At 52.3% G+C, this 24272-nt stretch overlaps 2 protein-coding genes across 5 annotated transcripts in view; one reads left to right on the plus strand and one right to left on the minus strand.

The window, feature by feature from the left end:
- The window catches only part of FCSK (fucose kinase), a 41355-nt gene extending 37610 nt beyond the window's left edge, over positions 1-3745 (minus strand). For 3 of the 4 annotated variants that reach the window (XM_050922336.1, XM_050922335.1, XM_050922338.1), the window contains exon 1: positions 3633-3745. In XM_050922336.1, the coding sequence (XP_050778293.1) occupies positions 3633-3712 (80 nt within the window). In that variant the 5' untranslated portion in view covers positions 3713-3745. The remainder of the gene's footprint in view (positions 1-3632) is intronic. The other variant, XM_050922339.1, reaches the window with a different exon arrangement.
- Positions 3746-6554: 2809 nt separating this feature from the next.
- The window catches only part of ST3GAL2 (ST3 beta-galactoside alpha-2,3-sialyltransferase 2), a 95030-nt gene continuing 77312 nt past the window's right edge, over positions 6555-24272 (plus strand). Inside the window, exon 1 of the mRNA XM_050922437.1 lies at positions 6555-6635. The gene's annotated coding sequence lies outside the window, so the exon portion shown is untranslated. The remainder of the gene's footprint in view (positions 6636-24272) is intronic.

Genomic DNA, 24272 nt, shown 5'->3' on the forward strand with positions numbered 1-24272 from the left:
TAAAAACAACCCAGGAAGCTACAGACCAGTTAGTTTAACTTCTGTGCCAGGGAAGATAATGGAGCAGGTAATTAAAGAAATCATCTGCAAACACTTGGAAGGTGGTAAGGTGATAGGGAATAGCCAGCATGGATTTGTAAAGAACAAATCATGTCAAACTAATCTGATAACATTCTTTGATAGGATAACGAGCCTTGTGGATAAGGGAGAAGCGGTGGATGTGATATACCTAGACTTTAGTAAGGCATTTGATACGGTCTCACATGATATTCTTATAGATAAACTAGGAAAGTACAATTTAGATGGGGCTACTATAAGGTGGGTGCATAACTGGCTGGATATTCGTACTCAGAGAGTAGTTATTAATGGCTCCCAATCCTGCTGGAAAGGTATAACAAGTGGGGTTCCGCAGGGGTCTGTTTTGGGACCGGCTCTGTTCAATATCTTCATCAACGATTTAGATGTTGGCATAGAAAGTACGCTTATTAAGTTTGCAGACGATACCAAACTGGGAGGGATTGCAACTGCTTTGGAGGACAGGGTCAAAATTCAAAATGATCTGGACAAATTGGAGAAATGGTCTGAGGTAAACCGGATGAAGTTCAATAAAGACAAATGCAAAGTGCTCCACTTAGGAAGGAACAATCAGTTTCACACATACAGAATGGGAAGAGACTGTCTAGGAAGGAGTATGGCAGAAAGAGATCTAGAGGTCATAGTGGACCACAAGCTAAATATGAGTCAACAGTGTGATACTGTTGCAAAAAAAGCAAACGTGATTCTGGGATGTATTAACAGGTGTGTTGTAAACAAGACACGAGAAGTCATTCTTCCACTCTACTCTGTGCTGGTTAGGCCTCAACTGGAGTATTGTGTCCAGTTCTGGGCACCGCATTTCAAGAAAGATGTGGAGAAATTGGAGAGGGTCCAGAGAAGAGCAACAAGAATGATTAAAGGTCTTGAGAACATGACCTATAAGGAAGGCTGAAAGAATTGGGTTTATTTCGTTTGGAAAAGAGAAGACTGAGAGGGCACATGATAGCAATTTTCAGGTATCTAAAAGGGTGTCATCAGGAGGAGGGAGAAAACTTGTTCACATTAGCCTCTAATGATAGAACAAGAAGCAATGGGCTTAAACTGTAGCAAGGGAGATTTAGGTTGAACATTAGGAAAAAGTTCCTAACTGTCAGGGTAGTTAAACACTGAAATAAATTGCCTAGGGAGGTTGTGGAATCTCCATCTCTGGAGATATTTAAGAGTAGGTTAGATAAATGTCTATTAGGGATGGTCTAGACAGTATTTGGTCCTGCCATGAAGGCAGGGGACTGGACTCGATGACCTCTCGAGGTCCCTTCCAGTCCTAGAGTCTATGAGTCTATAAGTGTATCACTAATGGTCCCTCAACATGAGGCAGTTGCCATCCCCCATAAACACAGAGGATGAACTCACGGGCCCTCGAAATCAATGGAAAGGTTCCCACTGACTAAGTGTACAGAGGGGTACAAACAACATCCAGCCCTGAACAGCTGGGGAGAAGGAGGTGCCAGCTTGTGATTCCATATGTGTCCTCCCTTGCCCAGAAGCTGGTGAGAAAACAAAGGCCAAGTTCACATTCCCACTAGTGAGTCTATCCTCGGATCTACCAGGAGTCCACAAGCACGTCAGGAAACCCAGGCATAAAGCAGAATCATTTGATCCTGTGGACTTTCCAATAGCCTTCAACAGTGCACCAGGGGCAGGGCTTCTGTTCAACGGTACAACCCTGCGCTGCATTTCAGAATGGATTTGAACAAGAACAGACATAGAAAGATTGTACTGAAAATAGCTTGCAGGGGACAGCAGGGCTGGTAGACCCTAGAGACCCACCCATCGCTGCTGCAAATTCCTCTGCAGGGCACAGGGCTTCAGAGAAGGCTTGGTTTTGCTGTAATTTAAGGGAAAATGCTTGGAAATGCTCCTCAAATAGGGTTTTCATTATTAATAAATGGGATTGAACGTATCACAGAATAAGCCCTGAGAATCTAGGGGCCGAATGGCTAGGCAGAAGTTCTGCAGAAAAGGACCTAGGGGTTACAGTGGACGAGAAGCTGGATATAAGTCAGCAGTGCGCCCTTGTTGCCAAGAAGGCTAACGGCATTTTGGGCTGTATAAGTAGGGGCATTGCCAGCAGATCGAGGAACGTGATCATTCCCCTCTGTTCAACATTGGCGAGGCCTCATCTGCAGTCCTGTGTCCAGTTTTGGGCCCCACGCTACAAGAAGGATGTGGAAAAATTAGAAAGAGTCCAGTGGAGGGCAAGAAAAATGATTAGGGGGCTGGATCACATGACTTCTGAGGAGAGGCTGAGGGAACTGGATTGTTCAGTCTGCAGAAGAGAAGAATGAGGGGGGATTTGATAGCTGCATTCAACTACCTGCAAGGGGGTTCCAAAGAGGATGGAACTAGGCTGTTCTCAGTGGTAGCAGATGACAGAACAAGGAGTAATGGTCTCAAGTTGCCGTGGTGGAGATCTAGGTTGGATATTAGGAAACACTATTTCACTAGAAGGGTGGTGAAGCACTGAAATGGGTTACCTAGGGAGGTGGTGGAATTTCCTTCCTTAGAGGTTTTCAAGGTCAGGCTTGGCAAAGCCCTGGCTGGGATGATTTAGTTGCGGTTGGTCCTGCTTTCAGCAGGAGGCTGGACTAGATGAGTGCCTGAGGTCCCTTCCAACCCTGATATTCTATGATCAGGGGGAGAAACTCACTCAATACAAGACACTCTTGCTGCAAAGAGTGTCCAGAATGTAACTAAACAACATATGATGAATGTCCGATAGGTTACTGCTCCCAGGAAATGGAAGGGAGGGTGTGTTTGTGCATATCCAACCTAAGGAATGCAGAGAATGCTGCTTCTACATCCCTATGCACATGTGAAAGGAACATCTGTCATATGTCAGCATATATGTACACAGGAGCGGCACTCACGGGCCTGCATGTGTGCAGGGAGCAAGAGCAGCAGCAGCTTCCCTCCCACATACACACAACAGCAGCATGGGGCTGTGTGTGAGGAACACCTGCTCTACACCTGCGTGCATGGGATGTCAGCTGCCTTTCAGCTCGAGGGTGCCACCTCTCTGTGGGCACCTGCCTGCTCGTGGGGATCAGACGCCTGCCCCGGTTGCTTTAAAGCTAGTCTTTCTGAGCCAGCTTCACCAGTCCCCTCTGGCTCTTTTAAAGGAGCCGAGAGCAGGCGTGAGAGCCTGCTGGGGAGTTCCCAGCAGGTGCAGGGCTGGCCCAGCTGTCCCTAGGCAGTACCCCGCCCCGGGCATAGGGGTGCAGCCGAGCTGTTCTCAGCCCCCCAGCTGCCACCCTGGGCGAGCTGTCCCAGCCCTGGGGCAGTTCTGCCCCCAGCAAACGCCACGTCGCTTCCTGCTTAGCTCGGCTCCAGCGCGGGGCGCGATGAGGGCCCGGAGAGGCGCCGATCCCAAGCTCGGGGGCCACCGGGGCCCGAGCAGGAAGCTGGCCCTGCCCCAGCACTGAGGCCCCGAAGGGAACATTGCTCCTTCTCCCATGCCCCGAGCCCGGGGATTGCACCAGCGCGCCCGGGGCGGCCTGCCCCGAGCCCCACGCTGCAGGCTGGGCTGAGCTTACCTGCTGCCGCGGGACGGTGCTTCCCAGAGCTGCCCCGTTAACGCATCCCCTTCCCCGCCAGCCGCGCCTCCCTGGTGCATGCTGGGAGTTGTAGTTCGTTATCCCGGCCGGGTCTAAAGGAGACGCCGCGGCTAATTGCTTCCGCCCTGGGTTCCAGAGCTGGCACGCGCTATGCAGGGCTAAACTACACTTCCCAGGGTGCATTGCGCCCCAACCAGCAGGCCCATTTCCCGTTCACATAGAGCAGAGAAAATCTTGCTCACTAAGGTTCTGGGTCAGTCAGTGTGCCACGTTCATGCTGGCTCCAGCTCTCGTGACCTGGTCCTGCTGGGGGCCTGTACACCCAGTGAAGTGTGAGGATTATTCACCTAAAATAAGACTCAAGGAGGAGGAACCATCAGAGCCATCCGGTTGGCAGCAGCAAGCTTTGCAGGGCCAAGAGGATGCAGCCTGGGGTATCCACCATAAATCTTCATAGACATGTTTTCAAATCAGAGAGGGAGAAAGAAACCATCTCAAAAAGGGTGCCTTGGTGCAGAGAAGAGAATCACCTGCCTCTTTATCCGAACGTCTTATTGTCCTGATTAAGAAAATTAATCCCTGATTATTAGTTGAGCCCCATGGAGCGAGGGGCAGTACATGTGTATAGTCACAGAGCATCTCTGCCTCAAAGATATTAATTCTAATTAGAGAAAGGGTGGAGAGGAAATGACTTCTCTAAGGTCACACAGCAGGGAACAGAACCCAAGTGTCCTGCTTCCTTGCTACTAGACAGTGCTGCCTCTCAACTCTAATTACAATGCAGTTAAAATGCAGTGTCCCTTTCAAAGTAATTGGTAGAGTTAAGCAATTAAACGCATCCCCCAGGCTCACAGATATCAGAGTTGTATAATGGTAAAATAAGCAGGGGATTCCTAAACTCCAGTTTCCAATGAAGTACTTCTTGTGATTCACTGGATGACTTTGGGGAAGTCCTCTAGCCTCTTTGGTTCCCATCTTAAAGGAAGAGAATAATACCTACCTCATGGGGTGTTTGGGAGAATGAATGTTTGCAAGTTAGATCTGAGGCCCTTAGTTAAAGATGCTATGGAATATCTGCAATTGTTTTTAACATGAGAAAAAATCAGAATACCCAAAAGTGGGTTTATTGTATGATATTTTGAATTCCAAGAAGTTAAACAAGTTCAGAGAAGTGGGATAATGGGTTTATGAGCTGAACTGTGTATTTAAGGAAACCCTCTAAGGCTCAAAGCAGTTTAACTTTAAAATGAGCAGTTAATTTAAAGCAAGAAGAGAGAGTATAGCAGAACAGACAAACACATGGGCCTGGATCTGCAAAGGGACTTAGTGTTGCCATGACCATCATCGTAGTGTCTAATGAATCACAGGAACAACACTAACAAGGAATCCGGTGGTACCTTAAAGACTAACAGATTTATTTGCGCACAAGCTTCCGTGGGTAAAAAGCCCACTTCTTCAGATGCATGAAGTGAAAGTAACAGCTGCAGGCATTATATAACGACACGTGAAGAGAAAGGAAGTTATCTCACAAGTGGAGAACCAGTGTTGACAGGGCCAATTCGATCAGGGTGGATGTGGTCCACTCCTAATAGTAGATGAGGAGGTGTCAATTCCAGGAGAGGCAAAGCTGCTTCTGTAATGAGCCAGCCACTCCCAGTCCTGATTCAAGCCCAAATTAATGGTGTTAAATTTGCAAATTAATTTTAGTTCTGCTGTTTCTCTTTGAAGTCTGTTTCTGAAGTTTATTTGTTCAAGTATAGCTACTTTTAAATCTATACAATGTCCAGGGAGATTAAAGTGTTCACCTACTGGCTTTTGTATGTTACCATTCCTGATGTTCTTTTACATAGGAACTGTCCGTTTTGGCCAGTGTACATGGCAGAGGGGCATTGCTGTCACATGATGGCATATATCACATTAGTAGACGTGCAGCTGAATGAGCCCTTGATGATGTGGTTGGGTCCTCTGATGGTGTCGCTAGAGTAGATATGGGAACACCATCAGAGGACCCGACCACATCATCAAGGGCTAATTCACCTGCACGTCTACTAATGTGATATATGCCATCATGTGTCAGCAATGCCCTCTGCCACATACATTGGCCAAACCGGACAGTCCCTGTGTAAAAGAATAAATGGACAGAAATTGGACATCAGGAATAGTAACATACAAAAGGCAGTCGGTGAACACTTCAATCTCCTTGGACATTCTATAACAGATTTAAAAGTAGCTATACTTGAATAAAAAAACAGTATCCTGTCTTCCCACAGTGGCCACTGCCAGGTGCCCCAAAGGGAATGAACAGACCACACAATCATCAAGTGATCCTTTCCCTGTCACTCATTCCCAGCTTCTGGCAAACAGAGGCTAGGGACACCACTCCTGCCTGTCCTGGCTAAGAGCCATTGACGGACCCATTTTCCAGGAACTTAACTAGTTCCTTTTTTACTCCTGTTACAGTCTTGCTTGGCCTTCATAACACCCCTGATTTCCTCTTCCCCTGACAACCCTGCAGGAGCCTTTCCCCATTTCTGATCACAGCCGCAGTAGCTGTGGCTTTTAATCTAGGCGGGCGGGCTGCATGCTGGGAACGGTAGTTTCCCCTGGCCCGGCCCTTCCCGAGGAAGAAAGCCCCAGGAGGGCCAGGTGACTACAAGTCCCACCAGTCCCGCCAGGAGCCGCGGCTCTGCGCGCAGTGCACATGGGAGCTGTAGTTTCCTCCGCCCCGCAGCGCTGCGGTCTGCCGGGGGCTGTTGGCCGCGCGTGGACTACAACTCCCAGCGTCGCGTGGGACCGCCCCCTTCCCCTGAAATCTCTGCCAGCGGCGAGTGGGAGGGGGGTGTCTCCGCGAGCTGAAGTGGGGCTGCCGCGGGTGGGTGGGTAGAAGGGTAGTAGCCGCCGGCCGGGAGTGATCATCCGCCCGGCCCCAGCGGTCCAGCAGCAGCGCCGAGGGGCTCCCAGAGCCGAGCCGAGCCGAGCCAGGTGCCGATGCTGCCGCGCGCGGGGCTGCGGGACGCGGGGCTGGGCGCGGGGGGCGGCTGGCCCCGCTACCCGGCAGCGGATCGGCCGCGGGCTGGGCTGCCCCGCGGCAGGGGCAATAGCAGCCGCTTCCCCCGGCTGGCCCGGCTTGCCACGCGGGCTTGCTGCCGGGCGGGACGCGGCTCCGGCCGGGGCACGGGTGACAGCAGCGCTGCGGGGAGCTGCTTTGTCTGGGGGAGGGTGGATCCGCCCCCGCACTGCCGGGCGGGGTGTTTGCAAACACAGCCCCGGCTTTACCGGCGTGCAGACGTGTCCCTGAGCCGCAGCCTTGTCCGTACCCTGCGGCGCGGCTTTTAACCCCGGGCCGGCCCTGCCCGGCGGGGTAATGGATGGGAGCGTCTCTGACTCCGGCTTCCCTTCGCCCCCGTGTCGCTCGCTGGCTGGCTGGGGTTCCCTTCCCCGGGAGCGGCCAGCAAACCAGCACTGTGACCGCAGCGTGATTTACAGGCTGTCCCGGGGGCTGTCAGGGCTCTGACTTGTCAGAGAGGTGAGGTCCGACTGGATCTAAATGTACATTTCAAAGGAGTGTCGTCTTCGTTTACTTTTTTATTGTGGCATTTGAGTCCAAGCCGTGTCCTGGGCCCAAGAGCGAGCCCCAGATTAGCACTTCGGAATGGCTTTGTGGCTTTTTTGTAATGTCCACGTCTCTTTCCTCCTGAGATGAGCCTAGGAGAAGCTGAACGTGGGGTCAGGGTGTCCTTAAACCAGTTGGGGTCAATGTGTAGCCAGCGACTCTCTGCTAAAGGTCTGAAATAAGGACGTGTAACAGGCAGCTGCTACTTGGTGAGAATTGCTCCTCACCAGGCATGCGAGGTAGCTGTGCTCTGGAGTGGAGAAAGTCCTGGGGCCAATGTCGCTTCAGCTGGGCATCTGGAGCAGTTTGTGACTGTCTCTAGCATGCTGCTAGGCATCATGGAGGTCTGCTGGGGTGGGTTGGTTTGGTCTGGAATTATTTGCCGAGCTGTTCTGCAAACCTAGCGTTGTCTCTCCTTTTGCTCTCCCAGTGCCATGTGGCTCCTGGCCTTCATGCGTTGTGGCATGGCCACTAGATGTCTGGTGGAGAGCAAGGGCCTGGGCCTTGTGTCCAAATTATCAGGCCTTCCATCATGAAGTGTCTCCAAGTGCTTCATGACCTGACCTATCGTATGTGCTCCGGCTGTTCTCGGGTGCTGGATGGCGTGCACTAGCAGTAGGAAGAAAGGGAATCTCGAGCAGTGATTTAGGGACAAACTCCTTCTTTTCCTAGCACTCCTTGCAGTGAGTTTCTCCAGAATCGAACTGCTCTAAAAACCCACCGACCGGCTCCTGTGTCATGAGATCCTGAGTCTAGTGCCTCTCAGTAATGTCGGAATCCTGTCTGCTCAGTTCTCAAGCGAAAATCAGTTGTGACTTCTCCCCCAGCCCTTTGCTAACTCAAGTCTGGGATCTCAAAGTCAAGCTGAGTTTTTCCTGACATACGCCTAGTCCAGGCCAGGAGAGATTCTGTAACTAATGTTCTGTTGTTGTGTGGTGCAGAATGGAAATGAGCTGTCAATGCAGTCAGCTATCCTGTAGCTGGGTGACCAACGTTTTAAAAAAAAAAAACAGGTACAACTTGACCAGGAAAAGTCACAGCTGTGGCACCCAGCAAGTGGTCCTCCTTCTTCACAGGGTCTTCTGGTGGTAGCTGGACTCTTAACATCCATATATAGGAGACAGGACTTCTACCAGACAGGGTCCAAAAAAGTCTCGATGCTGGAAAGCCAATAGAGTTCAGTTTCTTTAACCAGAAAGATGAGAGGCTGAATTGGCCATGTTGACATGTGAACCTGTGGGGGTTGGGTTCTCTAGATATGTCCAACCTGCTGCTCCGAACAATCCCCCCTGCGAGTGCTTCATGGCCTATGATGTCAACTCTTCCTCCCTCCTCCTAGGGCTACATGAGCACCACATAAGCCAATGCATGACCTGCTGCTTCCTGTCCTCTTGCGCTACTGTTGCATTTTCCTTGCGCTCAGTATGGTCTGGGAGGGGGCTCCTGCCTCTCTTACATCCCACCATGTGTTTGCTGAAACAACAGTCCTTAAGCCCAGCAGTGGCTCCCTCCTCTCTGCCAGCTGGTGATGGGATGAGCCTGTTCAGAGCTAACTGGCTTTCATTAGCAATGCCCACTGGCCACCACATTGCCTGTAGTGCACTGCTGCAAAGAAAGGTCTAGGTGTGATCCTGGGGATGTGCTGGCCAGCATAGCCAAGCTGGTGGGATATGAGCGGTGGGTACATCTCAAATTCGACCTTATCATCACCCTTGGGCTGATTAGTGCCTCTAACTCTCCCCTGCTCTAGAGAACTTTCCCCAAGGCGGGGAGAGCGTGCTGCTGCAGTGTGCAAGTTTTTATTTCCCATTTGGATCGCTGCCATCCGCCGGAGGTTGGCCGTGACCGGCTGAGGCACGGCTGAGAAGCCCAGCTTGAAAGTTTATGCAGCGTGCAGGAGGGAGCAGATTTGATCAGAGCCAGATGTTCTGTCTGCAGCAGACACTGTTGCAGGAGGGAAGGAAGGAGAAAGGAAACTGTTAACCTTGTAATCTGAGACAGGGTAACCTCTGCAGCTGCTTGGGTTCACCACAATTTTGTTGTTGTTGTTGTCTCTCAGGGCAGCCTTTGAGATCCCTGTTACACTGCAGATGCCTGTCCAAAGAGTTTTCATTGTGGTCCCATTTACTTGGTGCTGACAGGTCAAAAAATATTTCTAGATACTCAAAGACCAAACGGAAGAGACTTAACAATGGGATAGAGTTGCTGGAGTCCTAGATAACAGGATGGGGGTTCTGTCACCGGCAATAACCTGTAGCTCCGCACTCAAATGCTGTCAGTTTAATAGGCCTGAAATTGGCAGCTTACCAGGTTTATTAAAGGCTCCTGCCAAGCAAAGGTGATGGAGTCGGTTGGACTCTGTCAGCAATTGTTAATTAGAATCGAGACCCAAAGAGAAACCTGCATGGTGCGTTCCTGGTGTGGCATCTGCTGCTCCCTGCCCGTTCCTGTCCTGATGAGAGGAATGGGGGTTGCTGCCTAGCATGGACCTTGGGCCCCATCCTGCAGGGCCTCTGTGTGCACTGACCTCCCTTTTGGGCCTATGGGAGTCGTGTGCATGGAAGAGACTTCCACTGGGGAAGCAGGTGGTGCTTTTCCATAGCTTTCCTGATCCTCAATTCTTGAATAGGGCTGTTCCCTCCCTTAGCGCTCCACAGCAGGGTCAGCTGAGACACCTGGGAGGTGACTTGCTGGAGCTCACACAGCCCATCAGCTGCAGCTGGGACTGGGTGGTAGCCCAGGCTGTCCTCCATCTATTTAGCAGAATTGTGTACTGAGCCCGGTTCTTGAGCTCATGTGTGTATATTTGAGTGCACTACTCCTTGGGGCTGCTTGTCCAGTGGTAACTACCAGAGCTGCTTGCTTCAATGACCGAAGAGTTCTTACGCCAGCCACGTTGACTCCTGAGCCCCGCCGGCGAGTCTAGCTAGTCTGTCTGGTGCATCTCTCTGCAGAGCTCACGTTACTGGGGATGTGACAGGGCAGGGAGAAGTTGAGTGGGGCTGGGTTGTGCGTGCCTCGGATGTTCTGAGCTCACAGTGCCGGCAATTAGGGAAAAGCGTCTTTCCTTGCGAGCGTGGCACATTTGCCATCAAGTTGCCAAGCGTGTCAAAATCTGGCCTTGACATGTTTTAAATGAAATCTGAGACCGGTCAGGGCCCCAACCCTGCCTGCTAGCCCTGCATATTCCCGGAGGTAGGGGAGGGGAGGGGTCACACCCTATATGCTGCTCTCATATGAAATTTCCCAGTTTGCGCTTATGACACCAAATGCTGTGGTGTTGCTAGCTTAAGCAGTAGTGGATTTGGGGGTACTATTGTAGAATAACACAACGTGCATTTTTTTAAATGGTCCAGTGCACCAGTGTGGTGGCTTTTTAAAAAGATTTGATGCCAAGGGCTCTTTTCCAAAAGAAATGTAAGCTCTCCAGCTGCTTTTTGCTACTCATTGGTTTGTATCATCCTGAGCACAAGCGCACCCGGATTGGTCGCCTTCGGGGGCTGCTATAAGTCAGATAATTAAAGAAATGCAAATATCTCTTCCTTTCCTGCACTGCTGTTCAGAGCCAAGACAGACATTGTGCAGATAGATAGGTGTCCAATGCCTAACTGCTAATAAAACCACTGCATTGGGTGCATGCTTCCCAGAGAGGCATCTAACATCGGCCTACAGAGAGAATGTGCAGCCGTGAAGAAGGTGGGAAGTAGTTCTCGTGAGTCCCCTGTTTTAGGAGAAGATGCCCATAAGACAAGTGTCTCCACGCTTTGACTGTTCACCCATGGAAGGAGTGTTTCTGCTCCTGTTGCAAAAGCAGTTCCTAGCAATGGGCAGCAAAGCCAGTAGGAACGTCCCTTGCTGTGTGTGCTTCAGAGAGAGCGCAGATAAAACCAGTGAGGAAATAGATCTAACATTGATTAGTATCCTGTGTGCTCAGCTCAACAAGGCTACTCTCCTCCCCAGCCCTGTTTCCTCGGGTCAGGGTCCATCCGCTCCCACCCTCCCTTCAGAGTCATTCCCTTGGCTCCAAAATAACATTTTAAATTAAAGACTTAGGATAGCTGGTCCTTTCCCACTGCTTCTGGGAGAATCCAGAACTTCCAGCATCAGCCCCGGCAGGCTGCAGAGAGATCTCTACAGATGGTGGGTGTTCCTGATTAGTCAGTGGAATACACTGCTCTGGATCTCCTCCAGCCTGGAGTGTGGCTGTCAGGCAGGTTGGAAGCTCCTGGGAGCCTGTGTGTGTATGGGAAATCCTAGCGCTTGTGGCTTGGCTGGGAAGTGAGGGCAGAACAGAGCCGTGGAGCCCCCTGGCAGCCTGCGCATCAGTCACTGTTCCCTGCTCAGTGTCCCTGCCTTGGGCCGATTCGGCGTTCCCTTCCCCGGTGGTGCAGATGGCAAACCTGGCTGATGTCGATTTGGTCCCTAACGTCATGCAGGAGACGCGGAGGCTGAAGGAAGCAGGCAGGCAGAGGATTGTGACTGGGGAAGCTATTCACACACACGTCTGTAATCAGGCCCTGTTCGGGGCGAGGGTGGGGGAGCCTGTGGGAAGGACGACGTGATGGAGCGGAGCTGCTAAGCTTACATGCATTTAGTCTGGTGCATGTGGCAGGGGGGCAGGGGCCCTATCCTGTGTTTGTGGAGCATCCTCCCATCCTGTTGGCTGCAGGGAGCATTGTCCAGGTTTGGCCCCCTACCAAAGGCCATGTGTGCTAGCTGAAGAACACCGCGATACCCCGTCGTGCTACATTCCACTTTGTAGGTGCCCCATGACCACAGAGCTTGCTAGGGTATTTCTCTAGCCCTTGTGACCTCTGGAGTGGCCGTGTGGCTTTCTGGTTTTATGGAAGTTGGGGGCCCTTGAATCCTGTTTCTTGATCCCTTCCCAGACTGTAGCTGTCTGGACCTCAGGAAGCTGGAGATCCAGTGTGGTACTGTTGTGGGAGTGTCACATTGGACTTTAACACTTCCAGTTGAGTTACACAACAGCTGTGCTATTTTGAGGGTGGCTCTGTGTGAGGCCTGGGATCACGGCTTAATTTTTATTACAGATCCTTGGACTTTCGCTTTGTGTGGGAAGCACCCAGCTCCTGGAGGGAAATCTTTATTTCTGCCCTGGCTTTAGCAGCTCTTCTAAAATGCTCGCTTGCCGGCAGCTAGTATAAAATGCTGTGGGTGTAGCACTCCTACCAGGGCCCCATCCCTCACACACTGCAGTTTCTTGGCCGTTACGGAGCGCTCTGCTTTTGTACCCCTTTCTCAGCATCCTGGCCGCTGCTATGGTGAGGATCTGTCTTCTCACCTGCCATCCCCCAGCCTCCCTCTTGGGTCCCATGTCACAGCGAATAGTGAGCCTGCCAGCAGCGCTGAGAAAATAGACTTGATGCTCGTCAGTGTCGCTGCCATCCACAGATTCTGAGTAACAGAGACGGAGATGAATGAGGCTTGGCTCAGTTTGCACAGAGCTGCTTCTAGAGGGTCTGATTTCTCTGTGACTAGCTCAGGGGTGGACAAACTACAGCTGTTTTAAGCAGGCCCTTGAGCTCCCACTGGTGAGCAGGGTCTGGGGCTTGCCCTGCTCTGGTGCTCCAGCCGGGGAGCAGGGTTGAGGGCCATTCCACGTGGCTCCCAGAAGCAGTGGCACGGCCCTGCACTGGCTCCTATGCATAGGGACAGCCAGGGGGCTCTGCCCTGCACTCTGAGCCTGCCCTAAGTGCCACCCCTGCAGCTCCTGTTGGCTGGGAACTGCAGCTGCGTCGCCTGTGGACAGGGCAGCATGCAGAGCTGCCTGGCTGCAGATCCGCATAGGAGCCAGAGAGGCACATGTTGCTGCTTCCAGGAGCTGCTTGAAGTAAGCACTTCCCAGAGCCTGCATCTCAGAGCCTCTCCTGCGCCCCAACCCCCTGCCCCAGCCCTGATCCCCCTCCCGCCCTCCAAACCCTTGATCCTAGCCCAAAGCTCCTTTCTGCACCCTGAACTCATAATTTCTGGCCCCATCCTGGAGCCCACAACTCAACCAGAGCCCTCACCCCCTCCCACTCCCCAACCCCAATTTTGTGAGCATTCATGGCCTGCCATGCAATTTCTATTCCCAGATGTGGTCCTCGGGCCAAAAAGTTTGCCTACCCTTGGGCTAGCTCCTAGAGGAAACGCTCTGAGCATGAGCTGTCGGCCAACTCTGCCGTCTCTGCTCTGGTTACTTGGGTCTGAGATGGCAGACTTTCTCAGCAACATTCTCACTAGGGCTAAGTTGATGACACATGCTCAGAGAAGAAGGTGACTTCTCTAGCGATTCTCCTTATGGGAGGGAGAAGGATCTGGGAGCCGCCTACCACAGCAAGGTGAGACTTTATTAATATTGACTTGTCCTGTGGTAGCACTTGGGGACTCCAGCCATGGACCAGGACCCCACTGTGCTCGGTGCTGTAGAAACCGCTCCAAAGAGCATCCCGTGGAAGTTAGAGCACGACATCCCAGCTCTGCGGCAGCCTACAGTTTTCTGAATGGCAGCAGAGATCCGGGCAGCAGCTGGTTCACTTCGCTGTGCTGCTGGTCTAGTTTTCTCCAGCAGTAGTCCCCAAACTGGATCTTCCTCAGCAGGACCTGAAGAAACCAGCCTTGGACTAGTGCCAAGAGGGGTGTAGTCGGCAAAGGGCTGGTAGTGCTCAAGAGTGAACATTTCTGATTCAACTGATCCCTTGGGCCCCAAGGGCTGGGCATGTCCACTTGGAACGCTGGTGACATAAATTACGACGCTTTCGTTTGCCTCCTTCCAGCAGTCTGTCACATCAGGCTTATTAATCTGTGATCCTGGCTTTGAGAAGTCTGGTTCAATCCCCTTCCAGGAGGTCCAAGTCAGCTGGGTCCTTCCTTGGAGAGAGCCCTGTCCAGCAGCTCCTCTGCCATCTTCAGCTGGTGCCTGAGCAAAGGTGCCTCTCCAAGTATCCCTGCACCAGTGCCCAATCAGGCCCAGCAGGAGGGTGCCCAGACTTGCCCAGCCAATGGTGGCAGGAGCAGCTTGGCAGGAGCCTGATAGCTGCACATAACTTACAAGGCAAATTGGAGAAGTGCCAGCAAAGGCTGCAGGTACCAGCATGCAACATTTCATCACAGTTGCTGTAGCCTTGCCGCACTGTGTGTGGGGTCTGTTGCTGACATTGGTTGCCCCCCTGAGCTGCAAGTGGTCCACGGGCCACCCCTGCACCGCCCCCTATTGTTCTAGGAAACAGGTATTAGAGCAGTGTTTCATAGTGGGGCTGCTGAGAGGCATTGAACCAAACTTTAAACCCTATAGAACGGAAACCACCCAGTGGCTCCGGAGCCTCGTGCGGCTCTTCATAGGTTAATATGCGGCTCCTGGCATAGGCACCGACTCTGGGGCTGGAGCTACAGGCGCCAACTTTCCAATGTGCCGGGGGGTGCTCACTGCTCAACCCCTGCTCTGCTCCAGGCCCTGCCCCCACTGCACCCCTTCCCCTGAGCCTGCCATGCCCTCGCTCCCCCCCTCTCCTCACCAGAGCCTCCTGTGCACCATGTAACAGCTGATCAGGGCGGGCGGGAGGCACTGATTGGTGGGGCTGCCGGGGGACAGGAGATGCTGAAGGTTGGAGTGGGGGGAGCTGATGGGGGGGGGGGAGGGGGGCTGCTGACATATTACTGTGGCTCTTTGGCAATGTACATTGGTAAATTCTGGCTCCTTCTCAGGCTCAGGTTGGCTGCCCCTGGGGTGGAGCAATGGTAGCAGCCAAACACAGCTTGTGGCCTGCTGCAGAGCCCAGCTGTGCCTCTCCGGCCTGCAAGGCCTCCTAGGGCTTCTGGTGTCTGAGGCATCTCAAGCCTCCACTGGAACAGTGGTGGAGAGGAAGAGGCGGGAACCGTGGTTAACCCATTTCCCTGCTCTTTGCATTCCCATGGAGACGCTTGTCTGTAATTTCAGAACCACCGGCCCCCGCTAAGCAGCAGCCGTCGTGGCGTCTCGGCTGTGTTTTTCTCAGCTGGTGCCAAGGAGCCCTCCTCCCTCTCCCTCCCATCTCCAGGGCGTGTGAGAACATGGGTTAACGCCCTCCATGCGCAAGGTGCTCCCTGGTAGGCCAGCAGAGCGCGGTGGGGTTGCCCTGATGCAGTGCCGGACAGCGACCCAGGGCCAGGAGGACAACTTCCTGCTCCTGAGGGGGAGAGAAGCGGCTGCCATGCCCCGAGCCCCATGATCAGTCCCCCCTCCAGGGGGTCCAAGCCAGCTGGGCCCTTCCATAGAGAGACCTCTGTCCAGTAGGCTAAACCCTGGATCTAGGGGCAGCATTAGGGGGGAGAAGGGAGGTCTGGAGCTCTCTTCCCTTTCCTTTCCCTCCTCCTGCACCAAAATGCCCCTGGACTAAATTAAAATTGTCTTGGCCCTGGCAGCCTCCTCGGGGAAGGATCGGCATTTCAGCTGCTCCAGGAAGCTTGCCAGATGCCGAGGCCTTTTTTTCCCTGATCTCGTGAAGGCAGGGATTGTATTACTCGTGTCCCTGCAGACGGCAGCTCCTTCCCAGCTCGGTCCTTGCTTGAGCGCTGATCCACCCTGCTCTGCAGCCGGGTGAAGAGACCTTGATGGTGCCCAGGCAGAGCTCATCAAAACAAACTGGTGTAGGCCTGGGGCAGCAGCCTGTGGAGCTCTCCAGAGACACACGGCTTGTTCACTCTGGGCTTGCTATTTCCAGAAGCACCCTCTTCTTGCCACATTAAGGGGCTGATCCCACTTGCCCCTCATCCCTGGAGAGGCACTGTGGTTGAGTCGATAAAGGCATTGGACTGGGAGTCAGGAGATCAGGGTTCTATTTCCAGCATGGCCAGGGACCTGTCTCCCTGTGCCTTAGTTTCCTTTCTCATGCTTTGACTTGTCTAGTGAGACCATAGGTTCTCTGGGCTGTCGTCACTGTCACAGGAACCTATCCTGCAACAAAGCCTGTTGCCAACTCTGTCCACATATCTATTCAAGGGACACCATCGTAGGACCTAACCACATCAGTCACACCACCAGGGGCTCGTTCACCTGCACATCTACCAATGTGATATGTGCCAGCAATGTCCCTCTGCCATGTACATTGGCCAAACCAGACAGTCTCTATGCAAAAGAATAAATGGACACAAATCAGATGTCAAGAATTATAACATTCAAAAACCAGTCGGAGAACACTTCAGTCTCCCTGGTCACTCACAGACCTAAAAGTCGCAATTCCTTCAAAAACAGACTCCAATGAGAAACCGCAGAACTGGAATTTATCTGCAAGCTGGACACCATTAAATTAGGCTTGACTAAAGACTGAGAGTGGATGGGTCATTACACAAAGTAAAAACTATTTCCCCATGCTAATTTTTCCCCTACTGTTACTCACACCTTCCTGTCAACTGTTTGAAATGGGCTATCCTGATTATCACTACAAATGTTTTTCTCCTGCTAATAGCAGCCCACCTTAATTGATTAGTCTCGTTAGAGTTGGTATGGCTACAACCATTTTTTTCATGTTCTCTGTGTCTTCCACCCCATGCATCTGATGAAGTGGGTTTTAGCCCACAAAAGCTTATGCCCAAATGCATTTATTAGTCTCTCAGGTGCCACAAGGACTCCTCATTCTTTTTGTGATGCCATTAGTAACTCACTGTAGAGCAGCTCTCAGGTGAGCTGGGTTTGGCCCATATTGCTGTTAGCTGTGATCACCCAGGCTATTCTGTTGGGTTCTTGGAGGCTTCAGCGACTGAGTCCTGAACCTCTCCCTGCTTGGCTGCAAGTTCTTTCACATGCAGACATATGAGGGGAAAGTCTACGCTGCTGTGCAACCTGCAAGCAATCAGAGGGATTGCAAGGGGTACATTACATATAAATCCTTGCTCCCAGGAAGGACCCAGCACCAACCCACAATTGGGAGTGAACAGATGAAGCCAAGCGGACCAGGCCATCTTCTTCTAACCAAGTGCAATGGGCCACCCTGTGGTGGGGGTAGGTTTAGAACCCAGAACCTTCAATAGCACAGAACAATCGGCTCCTTCTTGAGCTACAGGAGTAGCTAGGCTAGCTGGTGGCAATAGTAGGCTGCTGACTTTTAGTGAACCAGCCAATAGAGGCTGCTGGAGTGCCAGCTGCAGCCCATGCTTTGCCAGTCTGCTACATGACCTCTGTAGCTGTGTACTGGGCTCCGCTGGTTCGGATGGGTTTGGAAGGTAGAGGATATAGAAGAACATAAGAACGGCCGTACTGGGTCAGATTAGTGGTCCATCTAGCCCAGTATCCTGTCTGCCAACAGTGCCCAGTGCCAGGTGCTTCAGAGGGAATGAACAGAAGAAGGCAGTTTTGAGTGATGCAGCATTGCAGCCTGAACATCTGAGAACCAGTGTAACAGAGGTTGACTTAAGTTCAGTATTTAAAATCAAATATCACTAGTTAAACGCATAAATCCCTCTTAACTCAGCCTTATGGAACATTTTGTTCCATCTTAACTATGAATCTTTGTGGATAACCACACAGCCTGCAGTTATGTGAACACCCTCTACTTCTCAAATACCCTGTCCCTTTCTTAGTATCTTGGGTAGTAAGCTGAGACGGGGCTTTCTTTAAGTCTGATCACAACAAAGTACTAGTGAAGACTTCTTTCACCCACATGCTATATTTGAACACATTCTGGTGAGAACAATAGCAAAGCAAATTATAGCCTGGCAAACATAAGGGCTCACTGTTAAGTAATGACATGAACTGTTGTGAAAACTGGAGCACAATCAGTTGGTTCATTAACTCTTCCTACTCCAGACAATGGAACTAGATACTCAGCACTTTGGAAGCAACCTAACCTCCTGTCAGTTTAGGAGGAGTCTGTTCTAGATATGGTGATGTTGGGGAACGGGGGAAGGAATTGCTTGGCTGAATTGCTGCACAGAAATTTGAGTAACTCAACACAGTGGTGTTTTTTTTGTTTGTTTTTTGCACCATAGTCCCTCCCCCACCCCCGTTCAAAGGGACGACTTCCAATCCTCGTGCGAAGGTGCTGTATTTAATACTCTTATGAAGACTCATTGGGAACTGAAAGTAGCATGTTACTAGCCATTACGGTGAGATTCGTCCACGTGACCTGCTCTGAGTCTCTTAATGCTGTTTTAGAGCAGGGTTCTAAAAAAGGGGCCATTTAACTAAATGCTGCATCTGTCTTGGGTTCTCATGGTTGCCATGATGGAGGTAGCTGAGTGCCTCTTAGTCGTTAATGGAGGGCTTTGCAGACACTGAATCTCCACGTCCAAGATGTGCTTCAAACAGGAGATGCACTGGGTTATCTCTGAACTCTGCTGCTGCTCTCAGGCAGTCTAGCCTGCACAGCCTGTTCAGACCTCCCACCTGACTGCCACTTCCCCCCTGCACTTTGTTTCTCTGATGCGTGAAACACCTGAGGGAGGCAATATTTGCTGCTCTGCACCATAAGCGTTTCAGGCAGGCATGTCCCTTGTCTTGGCACCAATGGGCTCCTCTCCCAGGGTCATCTGTGGAAGTGCTCAATGCTGGGGTGCACTGGGATGCACTTGATGCACTGGGAGCTCTCGTGAGCCCACCCCTCTGCTCTTCCCTACTGATGATGTGCAGGCAGTATCCACTTTGCCCCCTGAACAATCCCTGGTTTCCTGAAACTGGAGGGAGTTTGGCTACTGACTCCAACTAGGACAGACCCTGGTCCTTCAGTGGCCAGGGACCTGTCCTTTGCCACCTGGGGCTCTGATGAGATGGCCCCCAAGATCCACAGGGCAGTGTGTCTGGAGGCAGGGCACTGCATTGTCATGGGGGCGGGCACTCCAAGGACTTGGGATCTCTGACTCCTGGGATCAAGGCCAGGTGTTGGGCTCTGGTCCTGCAGTCTAGCCAGCAGGGAGTCAGCCCCCATGGTCCTTGGATCTGCTGCTCAGCTGCCTTCCTAGCTCAGCCAGCACCAATGCTCCAGAGAGCAGCCAATTGCAGTGTTGCCAACTCATGTGACTTTTATCATGAGTCTCAGGGTAACGATTGTTTTCTGTAAAGACCCAGCTCCTGGAGTCAAGTGGAGCTGTGACAAGTTCAGCCTTCATTCTGAATGAAAAAGTAAGTTTCTAGCCCTCGTGGCTGTGGAGAAAGGGGTCCCATTTTGAAGTTAATGGCTCAAAGGTAAATAAAAATAACCCCAAATCGATTTTGTACAGAATCTTGGGATTTTTAAAGCCATTCTCATGATTTTTTGAACATTTGGGGTTGGCGATACTGCAGTCGCTCTGCCTCGGCTCTGCTTTCCATCATGCACTGCAATGAATTGTCGGCAAAAAGAGCTGCTGGCCTGCATGTGGTGTGATGTTTGGCTCTCCCAAAACAGCCCCTGGTTTGAGCAGGCAGTTCCTTCCCTTTCGGACTTTCCTCTCGGAAGCCAGACACCCGTGCAAGCCACCAGTCCCTCCCTTTTACGAACTCTCTAATCCTGGGCCTGCTGTCTGGGCTCACTTGTATTAATCAAGATGAAATAAAGGGTCCAAAGAGGCAAGTGACTGATGTCAAACAGCTTTAAACAAGAACAACAAGGAGTCTGGTGGCACCTTAAAGACTAACAGATTTAATTGGGGCATAAGCTTTTGTGGGTAAAAACCCCACTTCTTCAGATGCATGAAGTGAAAGTTACAGCTGCAGGCATTGTATAATGACACGTGGAGAGAAGGGAGTTACCTCACAAGCGGAGAGCCAGTGTTGACGGGGCCAATTCCCTCAGAGTGGATGTGGTCCACTCCCTATAATAGGTCAGGAGGTGTTTAATTCCAGGAGAGGCAAAGCTGCTTGTGTAACGAGCCAGCCACTCCCAGTCCCTATTCAAGCCCAAATTAATGGTGCTAAATTTGTAAATGAATTTTAGTTCTGCTAGTTCTACAGACTTTAGAGAGACAGCAGAACTGGAAGTGCGCGCTTTCCCCTTCTGTCGTCTGGAAGCCAGCCAGCATCGTGGTAGGCACTTTACCCCCAAAACAGTCTTTTAAAGAACCCCAAAAGGGAGAGGTGGGGGGAATAGCCCATCCCCTCATTATTTTGCCACCAATTAGGCCTAATTTCTGACACACCAGTTTTAGGCCATTGATTTTCGGTCCCACATTCCTCTTGTTTACCAGCATGATTGTAACATGGTCCTTGAGGTCTCTTTGTTTGGACTAATTCCCTCTGTCTCCATTTCATACCTTTCCCCATCACTGTTTGTTAGGTTATTCTGCACGAGCTCCCACTCGCTTTTCCCAGCTGAGCCTGCACTAGAGGAAATCCGTAGGGACAGATCTTGCGGCAGTTTCCTGGCAGAGGCCTATATGGTAAGGAATGGGGAAGCAGCATGAGGTGATGGCTGCTCACGGTGCCTCCTGCTGGCTGATCTTGGCAGCACCGGCATCACATCTCGTCGGGTCAGAGGACTGGAGCAGTGGCCCTAACTGCCTGGAGGCGGGAGGGCTGCAAACCTGGTTTGGGCACAGTGGAGTAGCCCTGCGCTACTCACTCTTTGTCCCTGGAGGAAGAGGTGTGGCCAGCAAGCAGTGTTGACTGCCCCAGCTGGCCAATGCAGTTACGTTGGCAGCTAACTCAACATCGCATGCCCCCAAAATACTAGCAAATCACTGTCGCCTGGGAACTTCATGTTGACAGCAGGGCTGGAGCAGGAAGCCTCTTTATCCAAAGGTCCAGACCCTCCCTCTGGAGCACAGCAATACAAGGCCTATGACACAGCTCGGGATGTCTCCCGGTCTTCAAGCATTTGCTAATTGTTACAGCCAGCCCGTGAGGTGGGGCAGTATCTGTGCCCTGACTGCATGGGGTGTGTGTGTGTGTGTGTGTGTGTGTGTGTGTGTGTGTGTCTTTCCATGGCCAGCCAACAAGCAGGCAGCAGAGCTTGGTCATTCCTGGATCCCAGGCCTGTATTCCAGCCACTGGCCCACAGTGTCTCCTACAGAGCGCCAAGATGTGCTGATGCCACCTGTCTTACCACTCCCAATGGTGGTGGTCTCAGCTGGGGCAGGCAGGTCACCCTCTGGCATGCGGAGGGTGGTCAGGGGGCCAGGTTTGAGCCAGGCAGATGCGATGTTCCCCGTCCTGCCAGGACCTGTGAGAGCTGCTGTGCTCGGCACTCCCCTGCCAGGTTCTGGTCAGCCAGTCCTCTTTGACGGATGCTTGTGGGAAGATGGCGGACCAGCTGCCCCTCCCCTTCCCCATTGACGCCAGCTGAGCTCGTACTTACACCCCAAATCTGCCCTTTGGATGCAGGGCGACCCCACTTGCCGCTGTCATTCCTGGGCCCTGTCACAGCCCTGCTGAGCCCAAGGCTGCAGCACAGCGGTATTGCTGGGAACTCGCAGCTCACTCCTCTGGCCTGGGAGACCAACCCATGGCTGGAGTTTTGGACCAACGACCTTAGAACGGGGCTCCCAGGAGAGCTGATCTCCCACGCGGAGAGCTGGGACCTGAGCTTGCTTGTCAGCTGGGGGCAGGGGTGGTAACTGCTGCCCGCCGGGCAGGCGGCAGAGCGTGGAGCACCCTCGTCACTGATCCAGAGCCTGCAGGGACTGAAGAAGCTGTGACTCTTCCAGTGATCTGCTGGCTGGAGGAGTGTCCAGATGTTGTTGAGCCCAGCTCAGTCCCTCTCTTTAAGGGGTGCTTTTTGTTTACGGTGACTTGAAGAGAAGTACGTTGCCCTTGCCCTTCTGGGACTCAGTGTGGGTCTGTGCCAGATCTTCCACTGTCGGACTCTTGCCCCCAGTGCCTGTACCCGTCTGGCCTTTCCCTAGCTCTGGGTTAGGATCCCAGGGAGGGGACATTGCAGGTTAACAGTCTATAGCAAATTTCTGTTAGGCACACTAGGCGGAGCTGAGACCCCCAGTGAGCTGCGGTCCTGGGTTTGATGCTCAGGGAGGAGCTGCTGCCAAAGTCTGTCTAGCAGCGTGGGTGGATGTTGGGAGGGCTTGGCTGGCACTCTCCAGCCAGGCTGTTTGCTACATCCAGCTACTGCTGAGTGCCCTGGGATAGTGTGTGGCAGCAGCTCTGACCTTGCCATGTGGCAGTGTTCCTTGGGGGCCATCCTCTGGCCAGGGATGGCTGGAGCATATCGTGCTGTTCTCAGTGGTAGCAGATGACAGAACAAGGAGTAATGGTCTCAAGTTGCAGTGGAGGAGGTCTAGGTTGGATATTAGGGGGGAAAAATCACTGGGAGGGTGATGAAGCACTGGAATGGGTTACCTAGGAGATACCACCACCTCCCTTCTTTAGAGGTTTTTAAGGCCCAATTTGACAAAGCCCTGGCTGGGATGATTTAGTTGGAGATTAGTCCTGCTTTGAGCATGGGTGGGACTAGATGACCTCCTGAGATCTCTTCCAACCCTGATATTCTATGCTCTGTGTTGTGCTGGAAAGGGCTGGCACCTTGCCCATTGCAGAGTCTGCAGCAGCAAGTTCCAATGAGTCTCTGCTCACTGTATCTCTGTCTTCTCAGAGCATGTATCCTCACAACCTGTCTGGGAAGAGGAGTGTGCTATTATCCCGCTTGCACAGATGGGGAAACTGAGGCGCAAAGTGACTTGCCTAAGGAAGTCTTGTGGCAGAGCAGAGGATTGAAGCTGGGTCTCAGGCTAGCTCTTGTTCTTTCCTTTGGGAGTGTGACTGGATGAGATTCTACCCCTTCTCTGGTCTAGGAGTGATGGCTGGATGAGGAGATGCTGCAAGATGCATAACCCTGCTCCCAGTGGCTGTGCTGTCCTTGTCCTCTTTGCCAACAGAGGATGCCTGTGGCTGTGGGACATCGAGAACTGTTGGGGGTGGGGGCGAGTTTCTCTAGCCCACGATATGAGGCTTTGTGCTTGCATGTGGGTGGTGGGATTCTCTCTGGAGGAAGGGGTTGGAGCTCCCCGCCCTGCATGGCTGGACCTAGCCCAGCGTGATGTACAAATGAATGGTGCCATGAGGGGCACCACGAGGGAGTTTGGGAGCCCTGGCCTAGCTGGTCGGTTGCCACCATGTGAACTCCAATGGCAGGAATCGGCCATCCCTTGTTCCCCAGCAGAGAGAGTTGCATGCGTGCACTGCCATCGGCTGCCCTCCCCCTACTCGGGTAGTGCCTATTGGTATCTGGGCTTAGAGTCAGACCAGGGCCGAGCTGCCTACAGCTACTGGGTGAATCCAGGGGTTCCCCTCTGTTGCGCTTCCTGCAGTCCAGAGGCTGCCCTCCGAAATCCAGCCAGTTCTCCATCACTGGGGACATGGAGGGAGCTATTTTAGTCACTGGAGGCAACAGCTGTGACCTCTGAAAATGACTAGGTAAAGCCAGCACAGCATCTGTCTCCTCTGGCTGGGGTTTGTCCTCTTGCTTTCCTTTCTGTCTGGCTTGGAGCATGATCCACTGAGGGGGCAGGCACAGCTCACCCGGCCTCCTGTTGTTTATATGAGGGGTTGGGGAGATTGCGCTCAAGGCTGCTTGAGAAATCCTCAGCAGGTGTGTGTGTGTGTGTGTGTCTCTGTCCTTGTTCTCGTGACCAGGTTCCTTATGACTCTCTGATGACAAACCTGTTCTTTCTCCTGTTTGTACGGATGCCCTTTTAAATTTTTTCACACAGAGCCGAATCCCAGCGGCTGTAGGTATTCGCCGTGATAGGGAGGGAGTGTATGTCTGCCCCAGTGTGACCTATATCTGTTTTTTTCCTAGCCTGGGAGCTGTCTGAGCCATTGCTGGTTTCACATGATGGGATTTTACCATAACTCTATCTCTCCCCCCCCTACTCCCTTACACATTGCTATGTTCAAAGCTGCCGCCCCCAACCTGGCTCTGTAGCTGCTCACACAGATCATGCAGGGTCTTGTGATGAAGAATGAATGGGGAGCTTACCAGGCCCTAATTAGGTAGCCCCCAGTCCTGCCAAGCGCAGCCGGCACCAAAGGAGAAAAGGGAACTGATCGTCATGCAGAAAATGAAGTCTGACACAACATCCACTTCCTGTCTCAGGATGTCTTCACT

Source organism: Gopherus flavomarginatus, chromosome 14 (assembly GCF_025201925.1).
Source record: "Gopherus flavomarginatus isolate rGopFla2 chromosome 14, rGopFla2.mat.asm, whole genome shotgun sequence".
NCBI lineage: Eukaryota > Metazoa > Chordata > Testudines > Testudinidae > Gopherus > Gopherus flavomarginatus.